Consider the following 17,134-nt stretch of genomic DNA (forward strand, 5'->3'; position numbering starts at 1 on the left):
TTTGTACTTTTAGCAAACTGGCAACGTGTATTGTAGTTTGTACATAAAATATGTTTCATCGTCCTGCATCGGTTTTCATTTTGAATTCAACAATAAAGCTCATTTTTTTCGAGTCTTCTCAAATGTTTCTTTCAAAATTAAGCAATGGTGTTCCAACTGGCAAATTCTCTCACAGCCTGCAAAATCTGCTCAATTAAATCTAGACAATTTTCTGTCATGTAGACAACTATCATACATAATGGGTATCGCTGGAGCCAATATTTTGTTGTTTGATTATAATGTTGCCTTTTACACTAATTAGAAATGACAATTGTGTCACCTAGTGGGCAGTTCGTGTGCAAGTCATTATAATGTGCATTCAGCCTCAGTTTGGTGAGGAAACTGTCATCCGCGCCTACATATGGTTTTTGTTTGATTTATTGACAACAGTTTGTTTTGATATATAAAAATGTTTTCGTATGACGACCCTGTGCACATAATAGCCTACACCTGAACGCAGCAGTCAGCAAAATGAACACAACGGAATGAGACGCGAAGACTTAAATCATCTAAAAATACAGAAATTCATGCAAATCGTTTGTGGGAGCGCGTTGGCATATTGTCCTCTGAAGTTTTAATGTGGCTCTATAGTTGGCCTTATTTTTTGTTGACTAGTAAACTAAGGCAACAATGTGCTGTGGGTGCCCATTTCAGCCATCAAAACAACATACCGATGTTACAATCAGCCGTCAGAAGAGCATGCTGGTGTTAAAACTAACTATACATATGCTTCTTTGGTAGCTCTAGTGTTTTTAATATGCATCTTATTTAGCCTAATTGCAGTGTATTATTATCATTTACGGGATCGTCGTAACGTAGGAATGCTATTCTGACTACGTATGCTAGCCCGATAGAGGCAGCTGTCAGATCAGCATACGGGTATGCTGATCTGACGAGGTATGCTGATCCGACAGAACACCGGTTCATATAAAAATAAATCTACTTAAAATCACATTTAAAACCATCCAAAAAGGCTCATGCATCAAATTAATTACCAAAAACTAAAACGAAGGACATTTTCGCTATCATTATAATTAGTTTTAGTTTTATAAAAAAAAAGTACTTTCAGTTAGTTTTCTTTTTTTCTTCTTCTTCTTCTTTAATAAAAAAAAAAAAAAAAAAAAAAAAGCATTTTCGTTTTATTTCGTTCACGAAATAGTTTTTGGAATTTTAGTTTTAGTTTTTTCATTTTAGTTCATGAAAATAACCTTGACACACACCCACGTTTGTCTTTGTATGTATCATCGTGGGGACATCCCATTCACATAATGCCTTTCCCAAACGTCAACCTTGAAAAATGATTGCCTAACCCTTACCCATTCCTTAGCCTAACCTCAACCATAACCCAAATCAAAACTAAACTCTAAAACCAAGTCTTGACCCTCCAAAAGAGGTCTGAACTTGTGGGGACCACCAAAATGTCCCCACAATTTCAAGTCTGTCCCCACAATGGTAGTTAAACCTGGAAACACGGCGTGTATGAGCCCCAAAATGTAGCAAAGACGAAGGCACACACACGGTCACCGTCGGAGACCAACCACCAGATAGTCCTAGAGCGTCTCTCGCTTGTATTTGAATGTCTTCTTTGAAGTTTTGTGTGTCCGAACAAATTCACAAACTGTTCTGGTGAACGAGCAACAGCAAACACAAAAAACAGACTTCATTGACAAAAAAAATGATGATTTCAGCTCATTGAAAAGACAACCCGGGATGCTCTATGCTTGAGATGGCACTGCCCCACTTCTGCATGGACACACACTTCTGTTTCGGCCGAATGTGCACACACACGCACACACACCCCCACACACACACATGCGCAATGTTGGTGCAGCCATCCATCATTGTGGTGGCAGTAAGTAAATGCGTGTGAATGATGTGCGTGTGCCCTCTTACCTCCTTGCCGCTCTGCTCTCGATGAGGTCTTCCTCGACGACCTGGCCTGTTTCCACCCGTTCCCATTGGCCGAGATGGGACAAGAAGCTCCTCCTCCAGTTCCAGAGTTAAACAAGAAGAATGACTTTTACGCATGGTTATGTGTGCACAGACTCGGATCTTCAAACAGTCAGCTACGTAGGCACAAACGGAATATTCCTTGCTTATATCATTTGTGAAGACAAAAAAGAAAAAAAAGTAAATAAAGCACCAGAAGTAAAGATTGCAGAGAATGCCAACAGTTGGATGACAATTGACATAGCCAACAGAAGTACGAGTAATAATAAATAATAACGCCTATATTCTATTATGTCTGTATTCTGTATACTCTATAATATGCATTGTATGGTGTATATATACCACCACACCCTTCGTACTTGTTTATTTAGGTAATTTTGTACACAGACAAAAAAAATCCGTTGTAATTGTTATAAAGTGCTTAATTAATGAATAAAGTTAACTTCATTTATTTATAAAGTTTTCTTTTGCCCTAAATTTAAAAATATATATTTATATCATATTATAATTATCAATATATTTAATATGTATCATCTAAACAATGTAAACATGACAACAAAAAGATTTTTTTTATTTTGTGGCGCTGAACTCAAATAAATTAGCATGTGCAGTTCCACCGTTCTACTCTTGTTGGCAATAGCGAGCTATTCGCCTGTTCTTCTGAACGAAGAAGAAGAAAAGGAGCACCGCAACGCGGAAGTGTATCAATCGTTTTCATCTCCTGACCACTGCTCAGTGCTTCTGTCTCTCATCAGGGTTAGAATGGAGACGTGAGGTGGTTTTCGTTTTCTTTTTTTTATCTAACAGGACTTGAGGCGGGTCGGCATGGGAGTCATGGAGGCGGCGAAGTGCGTTTGATTGTGACCTCCCCTGGACGGAGCGAATGCACCATGATTCCCGTGTCCCTGCTGGTGTGCGTGCTGGCCGGCTGGTGTGCCGTGTACCTGGCGGACACGCTGCTCCGGGTAAAACAAAACAAAACAAAACAAAACAAAACACATGTATTTGCGCTATGAGCTCTGAATTAAGAGGGAAATAACCTGTCGTGCTATCAGGTGAAGTCGCTGCAGGTACGAAAAAGAGTACTCACAGTAGAAGTGCTTGTGTCAAAAGAAGACTCGGATCGATTCAACTCATTTACGTAAAAAGTATAACAAGTACATTAACAAACATTACGTTACAATTAAAACAAACTGCAAACGACAGTTGATCATTTTATCTAGAAATTTTACAATTTAATGAATTGGAGTTAACCGTCTCAAAATAATGTTTAAAGCCCATCATGAAAGTTTACCAGTTAAATTGAATTTCAAAAAAGGGAAAGTGAGTATAAATGAAGAGGAACAGATATTTTCTCCGAAACAAAATATAGAACAAAACAAAAAGAAGGATGTATTTCAACTCAAGGTGTCAGTTTGTGGAACAATCTAGATTGTAAAACAAAATCATCTCAGTCTATCTGTATCTTTAAAAACTTGACAAAAGCTCAATTACTGGAAAAAATACATGCACAATGACATGCTGATTAATTATTATATAGAACTGTTATATTGAAAGTGTCTTGACCGCTCGCTGTTATTATTTTTTGTTGTTGTTGATTAGGGTCAGATAACAGTTTTACTTCTTTATGTCCCCTTTCATTTCTTTTTTTTAAGGAATGAATTGAATTGCATTGTCGTGGAGGTCGAAAAACTGTAGCAAGCCCATTTTGACAAAGGAGTACTACAACTGTACAAATGTCTGATTTGGAGTGTTGATACATGAAAAATCCACTTCGTCTTACACTCTGGTTGGTTGGAATAACTCGAAATTGTTAAATGAAAAAAGAAGTGCCCATGTTTTATTTAACTAGTACCGGTGTATTTATTTACGCAGCTGAATTTGGGAATGACAGAATCAACAAACTGTACCCTTGTGTGAAGTTTGTTACATTTACATGAACACTGTGAAAATGGGTTTTAAAAAAAGTAAGCAAGGTTGACACAAGAGGTCAGCAAAGAGGCCAGAGCGTTCGTACATGATGTCGTTACGAGTGGAAATATTATCTTGCAGTCGTCGCCGACACATCGGATTGGCTACGAGTCCTGGCTGGCCAGACGAGGCCTGATGCTGTCCCCATTCCACGTCAGGTGGCAAACGACCATTTTCAACCGGCTGTTTGCGTACTGCGCGCGCATTCATCCGCGAGCGCTCTACCTGTGGTGAGTCCAAGGGGCATTGGTCCAATTGACCCAGCTGATGGCGCTGTGTTTGGCAGCCATTTTATGAGATGCATTGCTGCCTCTGACAGGCCCGCAGTGTAAACCGTAGGGCCTCGGGAGATACGTTTGTAAACCAGCGTGACCTTGGCGTGTCTCGACCAGGTTTAACAGCGGCCTGGTGTTCGGCGTGGTGGCCATGCTGGTGTCGGTTGTGTTGCTGGTGAAGACGCTGCAGCAGACCCTCGCTCAGATGACCACAGACAATCCGCGTATCGGAGCCCAGCAGGCCTTGCAGGTGGTGGTACGTATCCTGGGAACTGTTTGGAATTGTGGGGAGGGGGAAAAAAAAAGGCCTGCTGTAATATAACTACTTGAATAGGAAATCTGTTCTATTCCCACACATTTTCAATGATATTTTTACATGAAATTGAAGGAAAAAATTTTCAATGATTTTTTTTTATATGAATTTGAAGAAGAAAAATATTTTATTTTCAATATTTTTTTTTATATGAAGTTGAAGAAAAATATTTTAGTTTCAATTATTTTTTTATATAAAGTTGATTAATTTCTTTGTAAGTTTTTTATAGATGAAGTTGAAAAAAATTCAATGATTGTTTTATATGAAGTTTAAAAAAAATGTTTTATTTTTAATGATTTTTTCATATGAAGTTGAAAAAGTTTTATTTTCAATGATTTTTCTTCATATGGAGTTGAAGAAAAACATTTTAATTTTCAATGATTTTTTTTATATGAAGTTGAAGAAAAAATATTTTCAATGATTTTTTGTATATGAAGTTGGGGAAAAATATTTTGTTTTCAATTATTTTTTATATGAAGTTGAAGAAAAATATTTTAGTTTCAATGATTTTTTTTATATGAATTTGAAGAAACAAATATTTTCTTTTCAATTTTGTTATATTAAGTAGAAAAAAGATTTTCAATTATTTTTTATATGAAGTTGAAGAAGAAATATTTTATTTTCAATGATTTTTTTTATATGAAATTTAAGAAAAAAATATTTTCATTGATTTTTTTATGAAGTTGAAGAATTTTTTTTATTTTCAATACTTTTTTATATGAATTTGAAGAAAAAAATATGTTATTTTTATATTAGAAAAAAATATTTTCAAAGATTTTTTTAGATTTAGTTGAATAAAAGAATTATTTTCTATGATTTTTTTTGTATGAAGTTGAAAGAAAAAATGTTTTATTTGCAATAATTTTTTTATATGAAGTTGAAGGAAAAAAAATATTTTCAATTATTTTTTATATGAAGTAGAAGAAATATTTTAGTTTCAATGATTTTTTTTTATTAAGTTAAATAATTTGTTTTAATCTTCAATGATTTTTTCTTATATGAAGTTGAAGAAAAAAAAATGTTTATTTTAAATGATTATTATTTTTTTTAAATATGAAATTGATGGTAAAAACATTTTTTTAGGTTCCTGGCGTCAACCTCCCCACCAGTCACCTGGTGTACTTCTTCCTGGCGCTGTTGCTCAGCGGTGTCATACATGAGCTGGGCCACGCGGTGGCAGCATTGAGGTACAAGCGCTTTCACTCAATCTGTTGCCGTCTCAATGAACACGTGGTTGAAGATTTATTTATTTTTTTTTGAGTCATACATTCAAAGTTGACCCGGAGCAACTGTTGATGACCTTCCACTTTTAATGAGTCTGCAGTTTATTTGCATCTAAAAAAAAACAAAACAAAAAACATTCCTTCTGCGTGTGTCCTGACAGGGAGCAGGTGCGCGTGAACGGCTTTGGCATGTTCGTGTTTGTGGTGTACCCCGGCGCCTTTGTGGATCTCTTCACCACGCACCTCAACATCGTATCGCCCGCCCAGCAGCTGCGCATCTTTTGTGCCGGTAAGTGCATTCATTCCATTTCACTTCAGCTGCGCTTCCAGCCAATATTTTCCAGCCGTACCTAATAGTGTGGCCTTTGTGGGCTTCTTATTGAAGCCTCTAGAGGTCACCAAAGAGCAGCCAGTGAAGTTTTTTTCCCCGCTGTGTGTATTTATTGATCTTCAGTGGTCACAGCTGAGCTTATTCTCTGCGTGTTTCTCACAATCAGGCGTTTTCTTTATTTCGGCCCGTTGTGTAAAAGTGATGCAACTTTTAATGCTTTACATGTGCTCCACATTCTTTTGCTGTTTTGTTTTTTTTGTTTTGTTTTGGTTTTTTTCCTCCCCGTAAGCAGCTGTGTCAATCCCAAAAGGGGAGACAAAAAAGAAAGAGTTTTTATTTTCTGGTTGCAATGATGCCAATATTATTCCTGGTTATGATGAAGTTTACAAAAAAAAAAAGTCAGCATTCTCTCAAGGAATTGATTAGTTTGAATATTACCTTAATACATTTTGATTTGTAATTTTCATTTGGTTATGTAATTAAATTGTTTATTTTTAAGAATAAAATAAATATTAGTAAAAGACATTTTTTACAGACACTATTTTGCTAAATATATTAAATTAGTTGAGCTCAAATGTTAAAGGGATACTTGACTCATTGAGCCATTTTCAGCAGTAAAAAGTGAATATTTTGTCTATAATTAATGTGGTAAGTTAATTTTATTTTAGGTACAATTAATACCTTTCAAAAGTCATTTTTCTACTTGCTGTCGACTGATGATGACATCATCTGTGCTGAGGAAGTCAGTAACGGCCAATCATGGCTCAACTGTTTTCTGGTGTTGGTCAATAAAATGAGCCATGATTGGCCGTGACCTACTTCCTCAGCACAGGTGATGTCATCATCAGCCGACAGCAAGTAGAAAAATGACTTTTGAAAGGTGTTAATTGTACATGAAAAATAATGACGTTACCACATTAATTAGAGACAAAATATGAACTTTTCACTGTTGAAAATGGTTCAGTGAGTCAAGTATCCCTTTAAAAGGTTTGCCAGTTTCTGGTTTCTTAATCATAAACGAGACAAAAAAATGTATATATATATTTTTTGGTCTTATCTTCCCAGGTGTGTGGCACAATTTTGTGTTGTGCGTGGTGGCGTTGGCGTTCCTCTTCCTCTTGCCGCTCTTCCTGTTCCCGTTTTACTCCACCAGCGCGGGGGCGCTGGTCACCGAGGTGGCGCAGGTCGGTGTGGCCCAAGGTTATTTTAGTGAACTAAAACTAACGAAAAAAAATTAAAATTTAAAAAACCTCCATCCATCCATTTTCTTGACCGCTTATTCCTCACAAGGGTCACGGGGGGGGGGTGCTGGAAACTATCTCAGCTGGCTTTGGGCAGTAGGCGGGGTACACCCTGGCCTGGTTGCCAGCTAATCGCAGAAATTTAAAAAACACAATTTTGTTAACGAAATAAAATAAGAACAAAACTTTTTTTTAAAAACTAAAACTAACAGAAACTACATTTTGTGTTCACAAAACTAACTAAAAATAATTCTAATTATAGCAAACAATGTAATTGGTAAGTAATTTACTGCATGAGCCTTTAGGGATGATTTTAAATTTGAAGTATATTTATTTTGATATTAAGCGGAATAAGGACATTTGAAAGTGTGTCACACAGAAGTGACGTCATCGAGCAGCAGCCAGTAGAAAAGCACCAAATGATGACATCTCTCCCATGCTGTTTTTTTTTAAAATATTGTGCACAAGTAACAAACATTTTAAAAATAATAATAAAATTAATATTGAAACTAAGCAATTATTAAATAAAACTAATGAAAAAAAAAATTCAAAAAACAATTTCGTTAACGAAACAACAAATTCTTTTTAAAAAAACGAAAACTTAACTAAAACTACATTTTATGTTTACAAAACTATAATGATAGCAAAAATGTCCTTGTTTTTAGTCTTTGGTAATTAATTGAATGCGTGAGCATTTGGGGATGATTTTAAATGTGATTTGATGTAGATTTATTTGAATATTAACCGGATTAAGGACGATTTAAAATGTGCCACACAGAAGTGATGTCATCTCACAGCAGCCAATAGAAAAGCACCAAAAGATAACGTCGCTCCCATGTTATTTTTGAAATATAGCGCACAAGTAATAAACATTTAAAAAAAAATAATAATAATACTGATACTAAAGCTAAGCATTTATTAAATAAAACTAATAAATGTTTTTAAATATTGCTCACAAGTAATAAACATAAAAAAAACTTAAACTTATACTGAAACTAAAACTAAGCATTTATTAAACAACTAAAACTAATAAAAAATATGTTTTAAATATTGCACACAGTACACATTAAACAAAACAAAAACTAATACTGAAACTAAAACTAAACTAGATTGAAGCCTTCATTGAGAAACTAAAACTAACAGAAGCACCCTGAAAACTAATTAAAATCTAACTAAATTTAAAAAATAAACTCAAAACGACATGAAAACCAACTAAGATGAAAAATTCCCAAACTATACTAACCCTGGTGCGGCCGCGTGATAAATGGGCAAAAAAAAATGTTTTGTGGGTTTTACGTGCGAGTGGACGTTTGTTTTGTGTGCGTCAGGGCTCGGCGGCGGACGGGCCCCGGGGCCTGTCGTCGGGGGACATCGTGACGGCCCTGGAGGAGTGTCCCGTGGCAGGGGTGGACGACTGGAACGGCTGCCTGTCTCGCCTGGCTCACGCACCGCAGACGGGATACTGCGTGCCCGCCGCCGGCCTGCAGCCCAGCTGGGCTCACGGACGAGGTTCGTGCGTATGTGTTCGCCACCTCAAATTGTCTTCAACACAAAAATGCCTACTTGGTGTTTGTGTACACACAACTCATCTCTTCGGGGTGGGTACCTCACGATACGATATGCAATACAAGGCTCACGATAAAGATTATCTCGCCATATGATTTTTTTCACTTAATGCCACATTTTATTGACTTGTGCATGTACAAGTAAAAAAAAAAAAAAAAAAAAAAGTATTATTTTAGCATTTTGTCTACATTGTACCAATACGTTCGAAAATTAAATAACTGTTTGTGTGCTATTTTTATGATTTATTATGTTTGCGGCACATGATTACTGTTCATCATTTTTGCCCATAATGCAACAGGGTATGCACATTAAGGGTGGGAACCTCTGCGTACCCCGTGATCCGAGACAATATGCGATACAAGGCTCACGATAACGACGATCCCACGATATGACGATACCGCGATTATCGATATATTGCTCAAGTAATAACTCCACGATAATCTACGATAAAACTTCTTAAGACATAAACTGTTTTTCAATGAGAAAATTGCTTCTTTTTGTACACAATATTAAGACTGGTTTCTTCTTCACACAGTACTTTAAGTGTATGTTTTCTAAACAAATACAAATGTCTTCTTTCTGTCAACAAATGTCTTACACTGTTGTCATGGAACATGTCAGTCAGTTACAAAATCAATTGTTTGATTTTGTGAACAAACACAATTTTTTTGTTTAGCATTGCAAAAGTAAGTAAATAAAATTACTTAAATATTAAATCTAATCAACTCATTTGCTCCCAAAAACAAATCAACATGTTTTATTTTCAATATTGCTATAGTCCCAAATACATATTTATTAGGGGTGCACCGATCGATCGGCAAGCCGATTTATCGGCCCCAATTTCCTTAATTTTGGGGGATCGGTGATCGGCCGATCCCTTAAAAATATACCAATCTTTTCTACCGATCTAATCTCTCTCTCCTCATATGTCTGCTGAGATGACCAATAGCCTTTTATTTTTATTGGAGATAAATAGTTATGTGCAGTTAAAACCAATTGTTTGCATTATTTCACAGATATTGTTCAATGTTTTTCCAATAAAACAAGATTGGAACACTGAAGGTGGCTGCTTTTTATGAAAAAAATCAGAATCGGCAAAAATCGAGATCAGCAGGTCAGACTTTTTAAAAGATTGGGGATTGATGATCGGCCGAAAATTTGTGATCGGTGCACCCCTAATACACTCCTGATCAAAATCTTAAGACCAGTTAAAAAATTGCAAGAATTTGCATTTTGCACTGTTGTATCTTAAGAAGGTTCTAAGTAGAGTTTCAGAATGCAAAAAGAAGAAATGGGAACAAGAGACCAAATATTTTGAGCAGGCAATTTATTGAAAAGAACAATTTCACTGAAATAGGCTGTTCATCAGCTGATCAAAAGTTTAAGACCACATCCTTTAAAAGCCCAAATCTGTGCAAAAATTTGGATTCCATGTCATTTTCTGTCAAGTAATCACACTGTCAAGACCTTTTGATGGGAAAAGCAAAAAAAACTCACTGCCTTCGAAAGTGGCAGGATTGTTGAGCTGCATAGACAAGGCCTCTCACAACGTGCCATCGCTGCTGAGGTTGGACGCAGTAAGACAGTCGTTTTGCATTTCTTAAAAGATCCTGAGGTTTATGGATAAAAAAAAATCAAGTGGTAGACCCAAAAAAATCTTACCGGCACTGAGCCGGAGGATCCGAATGGCTGTTCATCAAGACACGGGGCGATGCTCATCCCAAATTAAAGCCATTACTGGTGCTGACTGCAGCCCAATAACCATCAGACGGCATCTGCAAAGGAACGGCTTCAAAAACAAAAAACGTCTTCAAAGGCCACGTCTCCTGCAACGCCACAAAATTGCCCGTTTGGCCTTTGCAAGGGAGCACCAAACATGGGACGTTCAAAGTTGGAAGAAAGTTTTATTCTCTGATGAGAAAATAATTAATCTTGATGGTCTTGATGCCTTCCAACGCTACTGGCATGACAAGGAGATGCCACCTGAAATTTTTTCAACACGGCACAGCAGAGGGGGCGCCATCATGATCTGGGATGCCTTTTCCTTCAATGGAACAATGGAGCTCCAGGTTGTGCAGGGGCATCAAACAGCAGCTGGCTACGTGGAGATGTTGCAGCGGGCATCCCTCATGACTGAGGGCCCTCGTCTGTGTGGTGATGACTGGGTTTTTCAGCAGGACAATGCTGCAATTCGCAATGCCCGTCTGACAAAGGATTTTTTTCAGGAGAATAACATCACTCTTTTGGATCATCCTGCATGTTCCCCTGATCTAAATCCAATTGAGAACATTTGGGGATGGATGGCAAGGGAAGTTTACAAAAATGGACATCAGTTCCAGACAGTGGATGCCCTTCGTGAAGCCATCTTCACCACTTGGAGCAACATTCCTACAAGCCTTTTGGAAACACTCGCATCAAGCACGCCAACACAAATTTTTGAAGTGATCAACAATAATGGTGGAGTTACTCATTACTGAGTCTGTTTTCGAGACTTTAATTTCTGTTTTAGGGCTTTTTTTGAGCTATGGTCTTAAACTTTTGATCAGCTGATGAACAGCCTATTTCAGTTAAATTGTTCTTTTCAATAAATTGCCTGTTCAAAACATTTGGTCTCTTGTTCCCATTTCTTCTTTTTGCATTCTGAAACTCTACTTAGAACCTTCTTAAGATACAACAGTGCAAAATGCAAATTCTTGCAATTTTTTAACTGGTCTTAAGATTTTGATCAGGAGTGTATTTATGTTTGTTTGTTTTTTTATGCTAGAACATACAGAAGGCTTTGATGCAGCCTCTGACCTAAACAGGTGGCTTAAAGCACTGGTAGATTTTACAAAAAATGACCAGCAGGTTGCAGCAGACTATAAGAGATCAATCAGGACCATGTTGCAACAAGCTCTTTTTGTTAGTGTTTTCAACAGGTTTGTGAAGATTGAAGTAACTTAGCTATATTCTAATGCTAATTGCTGCAAAACGTAAACAGATACAAACATACTTTTTTTTTCCTGTAGAAAGAAGAGACTCTAATCTTTCTTTTGGTAGGTTCCATGTTTTTGTAGCAATAGAACAAAATATTCTGTGGATCTTGCAAAATCAGTCCAAATCCAGTAAAACAGCCAGGAGTGAAGGGGGTTGCTTCTGTGAAAATGGCTGCCAGTCAATGAATTAAATAATATTACCGGGTAATATTCCTCAGAAATTGTGTGCTTCAAAATGTCGAAACATAAAATGTTTTAAAATGTTAAAATTGAAGATATAATCCACATTTTTCATAGAAACCTATGCAAAACGGAGTCAGATAAAATATCTTCCACAAGTCAAAGAGCACTAATGAGTCTTCATCGCCTGAAGACTTTAGTCCATTTCCCCGCCACTCTTATGAGGCACGCCCCCTAGTGGCCCGCCAAGTATTTGCTCAATAAGTCATCAACAATGCATCCATTATAGCGGCTGTACATTCACTACAAATCTCACGATACTTACGTAAGCATATTGATAATCTAGCGGGAGGCAAAATATCACGATTTATCGCAATATTGATATATTTTAATTTGTAGATTTCTGCCAACGCCATTTAAGGCTCCGATTTCCTCCAGACAGGAGAAAAGTGGCCTTCAAGAGAACGTGTCCTATTTTGCTTAGCGGCACATGTCATCCGCATTATAGTGAAAGGAAAGACCCTGCTTTCTTCATGAAAATGGAACTCTGGGGTGGGGGGGCAGCAAAATACACTGGAAACAGCAGGGGCGCCTAAGTTGAACCCTGCGGAACACCATATGAGAGTGGGGCAGTCGGACGCACAGCAACAAGAATATTACTTGAATATTAGGACTTGTTGGATTTTACAATTCTTTCACATTCAAAGTCTGTCATTTTTACAATTTAAATAAACAAAACAAAAAACGTTAGAAGCAGATTTCAATGTCGAATTTTGTCCCTTCCAAATTTGATCTTTTGCAGCGTTCAAGCGGCTGGACGGGACGATGGACTGCTGCAGCAACAACAGCCTGACGGACCTTTGCTTCTCTTACATCAAACCGCACACTTCGGAAAGAGAGGTCACACACACGCAACTGGATCATTTCTCGCGGCACACGTGTCAATCTGAACGCCGTTTGCGTCTGCAGTACGCCTGTATGCCGGTGCGCAAAATGGTGACGGGCACGCGGGTATGCCGCGGCGACCGCGACTGCGACGCGGGTGCGGGCCCCGCCATCTGCGTCACGCCCTCCCTCCAGAACCAGACCCGCTTCATCCGAGTGGTGCACCCTCCAGAGGCCCACATGTTGTTCGTCGGGTACCCGCCGCATCTCCAGCATTCCGGTAATGAACACTCCCAAATTATTATTTATTATCAGTTTCTTTTTAACTCATTTGCTCCCCAAAACGTATAAATACGTTCTGTTTTAAATGTTTTAAGTGTCCCAAAAACATATATATATATATATATATATATATATTTTTTTTTTTTTTTTTTTTATGCTAGTGCATACAGAAGGCTTTGATGCAGCCTCTCAACTTCATAGAACGGTTGAAGAAATGGTAGTTATTACACAAATGGCCAGCAGGTGACATCAGAGTATAAGAGATCGACCAGGGCCATGTTGAAAAAAAAGCTCAGAATTCTAGATTTGTGAATAATGATGATACTTTGGTATATTCTAATGCTAATTTCTGCAAAACGTAAACAGAAATATACTTTTTTTTGATGAAAGAAGAGACTCTAATCTTTCTTTTGTTTTGATAGAAAAATAACACAATATTCTGTGGGCCTTGCAAAATCCGTCCAAATCCAGTAAAACAGCTGGGAGCGAAGGGGATTGCTTCTGTGAAACTGGCTGGGAGTGAATTAAAAATGAATCCCCTCCTCACCCTCTCTTTTTATTTGGTTTCCACGCCCCTAGTTCCATAGGTAATAAGCAGTCAAGAAGATGGATGGATGGATGGATAGTTCCATAGGTGTTCCAACCCTAATAATGCAAATGCAAAACATACCAGTAGTTGGGAACACAGTGTACTTGTTTGTCTATATACACTCACTCACTCACTATGACTGGGAGATTTTTTTTTCTTAATTAAGATACAGTATGTACATTTTATTTATTTATTGATTCATTATTTTTAGTGAAAAAGGAGGGGTCCATGCCGTGGCTTAACCAGATGTGCATAAAAAATGAATAGATTTTTTTTACTTGGACCATACAGTAAACTCTTACAATGCTGGCAATTTCACAAAAAGGTCAACAACAAACTTCATATTGTTGAAACAAATTAATATTCCTGTTTTGTATACTGAGAAACAAAGAGTCCTTTGTACCTTAAAAGAGAACCTGTTCTACATTGAATACAAAGTAACGTTTTTTTTTTTCTTATTCTTTTTCTTCCCCCCTTTTCTCAGTGAGTCTGACCAACTTTGTGCCCCGCTTCAGTTTCCTGCACTTGGACCTGCCCGTCTTCTTGGAGACATTCTGCAAGTATCCTTTTTTCCTGTTGCCTTCAAAAGCTAAAAAACATTTTGACCTTCACATAATGTTTGTAAACAATTGGCACCAAGATACTTTGGGTTGGCGGAAAGGTGATTGACTACTACTGACCTGAATTTTAGAAACTTCTGTTTTTGTGTGTGTGTGTGTGTGTGTTTTTTAATGTATTTAATATATTTACTATATTTCGTTTTTTATTTATTTTTATTTACATTATAATTTTTATTATTTAAAATATTTATTTAAAAATATATTTTAAATATTTATTTCAAATTATTATATTATAATATTTAAAATATTTTAAAGTATTATGTTGACTACTGCTGAACTTTAGAAACTTCAGTTTATTTGCTAAAATTATTATATTTATTTTTATTTATTTGTATTTACTTTATTTATAATTTTTATTTAAGATATTTATTTAAAATTATTATATTTAAAATAGTTATTTAAAATTATATTATTATAATATTTAAAATATTATTTAAAATTATTATATTGACTACTGCTGACCTGAACTTTAGAAACTTATGGTTTTTTTTTCTAATATATTATATTTATTTTTGTTGAGCTATAGTTATTTACTTTAGAATTTTTATTATTTAAAATATTTACTTAAAATTATTATAATATATTTAAAATATTGATTTAAAATTATTATATTATTATATTTAAAATATTGATTTAAAATTATTATATTATTAAAATATTGATTTAAAATTATTATAATATTTTGATAATATTTTAAATATTTATGTATTTAAAATAAAGTACTAAAAGTCTGGTGGGAGGGTCCGAATTGTGGAGACCAAGATATATTTTGAGTTTGGAAGTCCTTATCCACGCGCGTGCATCCCAGGTATGTGTTTTCCCTGTCGGGCGCCTTGGCAGTGGTGAACTCGGTGCCGTGCTTCGCCCTGGACGGCCAGTGGATGCTCAACGCCTTGCTGGAGGCCACGCTGGCTAGCGTGGTGCCGGAGCGGCACAAGCGCGAGCTGGTGGGCTTCTTCCTGCTGTTGGCTGGCAGCGCCCTGCTGGCCGCCAACGTGGCACTTGGATTGTGGATGGTGACGGCGCGATAACCAAAAGAGAGAAATCGCAGATTTGCCGGCCGGCAAACTGTAGAGAAGAGACTACGTTACCCAGCTACCCCCTGCAGGTTTGCCTTTTAAAGCTGTCACTCATCCACGTGGGACAAAACAAAACAAAGACACACCCTTGCATTTGAAAATGCAACTTTTATGTTTAAGGATGACCTGCTAATTTATAGACACTTTTTTTTTATTTTTTTTTTTTTTATTTTTTTTTTTTTTTTTTTTTTTTTTTTTTTTTTTTTTTTTTTTTACTGGCTATCCAATGACATTATTTTTGCATTGTTTTTGACATGGGAAAAATGTGTTCAAGCTCCTGTCTACACTTGTTGGTACCAAGGTTATTTTAGTTAACTAAAACTCATGAAAAAACTCAAACAGAGTCAGCAACATATCGTCAACTTGCTTGGATCCGCATTAGAAGCATTTGTCACCACACACATTCAAATCAGGTGAGCCCGTTCCCAGTGAACACAGTGGAAACATATTGATTGATTGATTCCACAAGTGAAAACCGCCTTGGCAGAAGTCTGCACCTTCTACTTGTTTCACTGTTCAATAAAGTGCTGCCATTGTTTTCAAATTGACGTCTGCTGCACATTGTTGACGCGCAGCTTTCGATGGTGCTGCTTTTAATGCGATTAATTGAAAGCAGCTGTTGATTTAACTATGTGTAAATATTTGTGCGTCCTTTTGACAGGTTTGAAAAAAAAATGCTCTGAGACTTAATGGAGGAAATGAGTGAAGAATCCTGATGTTTGTGTTTGACATTTGAAGGCTGATTCCGCCCAATTTTCTACGCATGCATGCGTGTGTTTGCTCATCTCGCACTAAGGGCAGCCTGCGGAGGGTTTAGCGAAACGGGTTCGAGGCCACTGCCGACAAGAAGACAAACGAGGTGTTGATGGAGCTTTGCAAATGTCAAGGTTGGCACCCAAAATGTTTGTCCACACTCGCTCGATTTGTTTTCCCAATTTGCCATCTGCATCGTTGAAACCGAAATGATTGCGTTTTCTCATCACCTTTGTTGAGCAGATGATATCCACTTGCTTGTGAAAAATACTTCTCTCGCGTAGAGAAAGAAAAAGGGATAATTAAAAAAAAAAAAAAAAAAAAACAGGGCAGGCAAAGAAACTCATACATTAAATGCCACATGCAAAAATAGGCAGAACAATGATAGAGCAAATAAATTGACTGAATTAAAAAAAGATTTTGATATATATATATATATATAGAGAGAGAGAGAGAGAAACGTATTATATAGCATTATGAAAAAAAAGATGTATAAATGAATTTCTAGAAATATAAAATGCAGAAGAATACATGTTTGATGACAAAAAAATTTAGACCAAGAAATGACAAATATTGGATTAAGAAAAAACCCACTATATTATTAAAACACTAGATTAAAAAAAAAAATCCATATTTGTCTAAGAAAACGAAATAATTGTAAGGAAAATAATTTGAAAAAATTCCATATAAAAATAAAATTATATATATATATATATATATATATATATATATAATTACACAGCGTTATGAAAAAGAAATCTAAATATGAAAATGAATACACGTTTGATGACATACAAAAATGTTAGGCAGAAAAATGACAAATATATTAATAAAAAAACCCATTATGTTAAAAAAAATACAA

General features: G+C 36.3%; 1 protein-coding gene across 1 annotated transcript; it reads left to right on the forward strand.

Annotated features, from left to right (window-relative positions):
• The first annotated feature begins 2,634 nt into the window (after positions 1–2,634).
• On the forward strand, positions 2,635–16,063 carry mbtps2 (membrane-bound transcription factor peptidase, site 2). Its single transcript, XM_077509569.1, has 11 exons — positions 2,635–2,954; positions 4,042–4,190; positions 4,353–4,491; positions 5,632–5,735; positions 5,933–6,060; positions 7,168–7,286; positions 8,672–8,852; positions 12,867–12,964; positions 13,034–13,229; positions 14,305–14,380; positions 15,249–16,063. Exons 1-11 carry the CDS (start codon positions 2,880–2,882, stop codon positions 15,469–15,471), a joined length of 1,488 nt encoding a protein of 495 aa, XP_077365695.1. The 5' UTR covers positions 2,635–2,879; the 3' UTR covers positions 15,472–16,063.
• Positions 16,064–17,134: the final 1,071 nt, after the last annotated feature.

This window comes from Festucalex cinctus, chromosome 20, assembly GCF_051991245.1.
Source record: "Festucalex cinctus isolate MCC-2025b chromosome 20, RoL_Fcin_1.0, whole genome shotgun sequence".
Classification (NCBI taxonomy): Eukaryota; Metazoa; Chordata; class Actinopteri; order Syngnathiformes; family Syngnathidae; genus Festucalex; species Festucalex cinctus.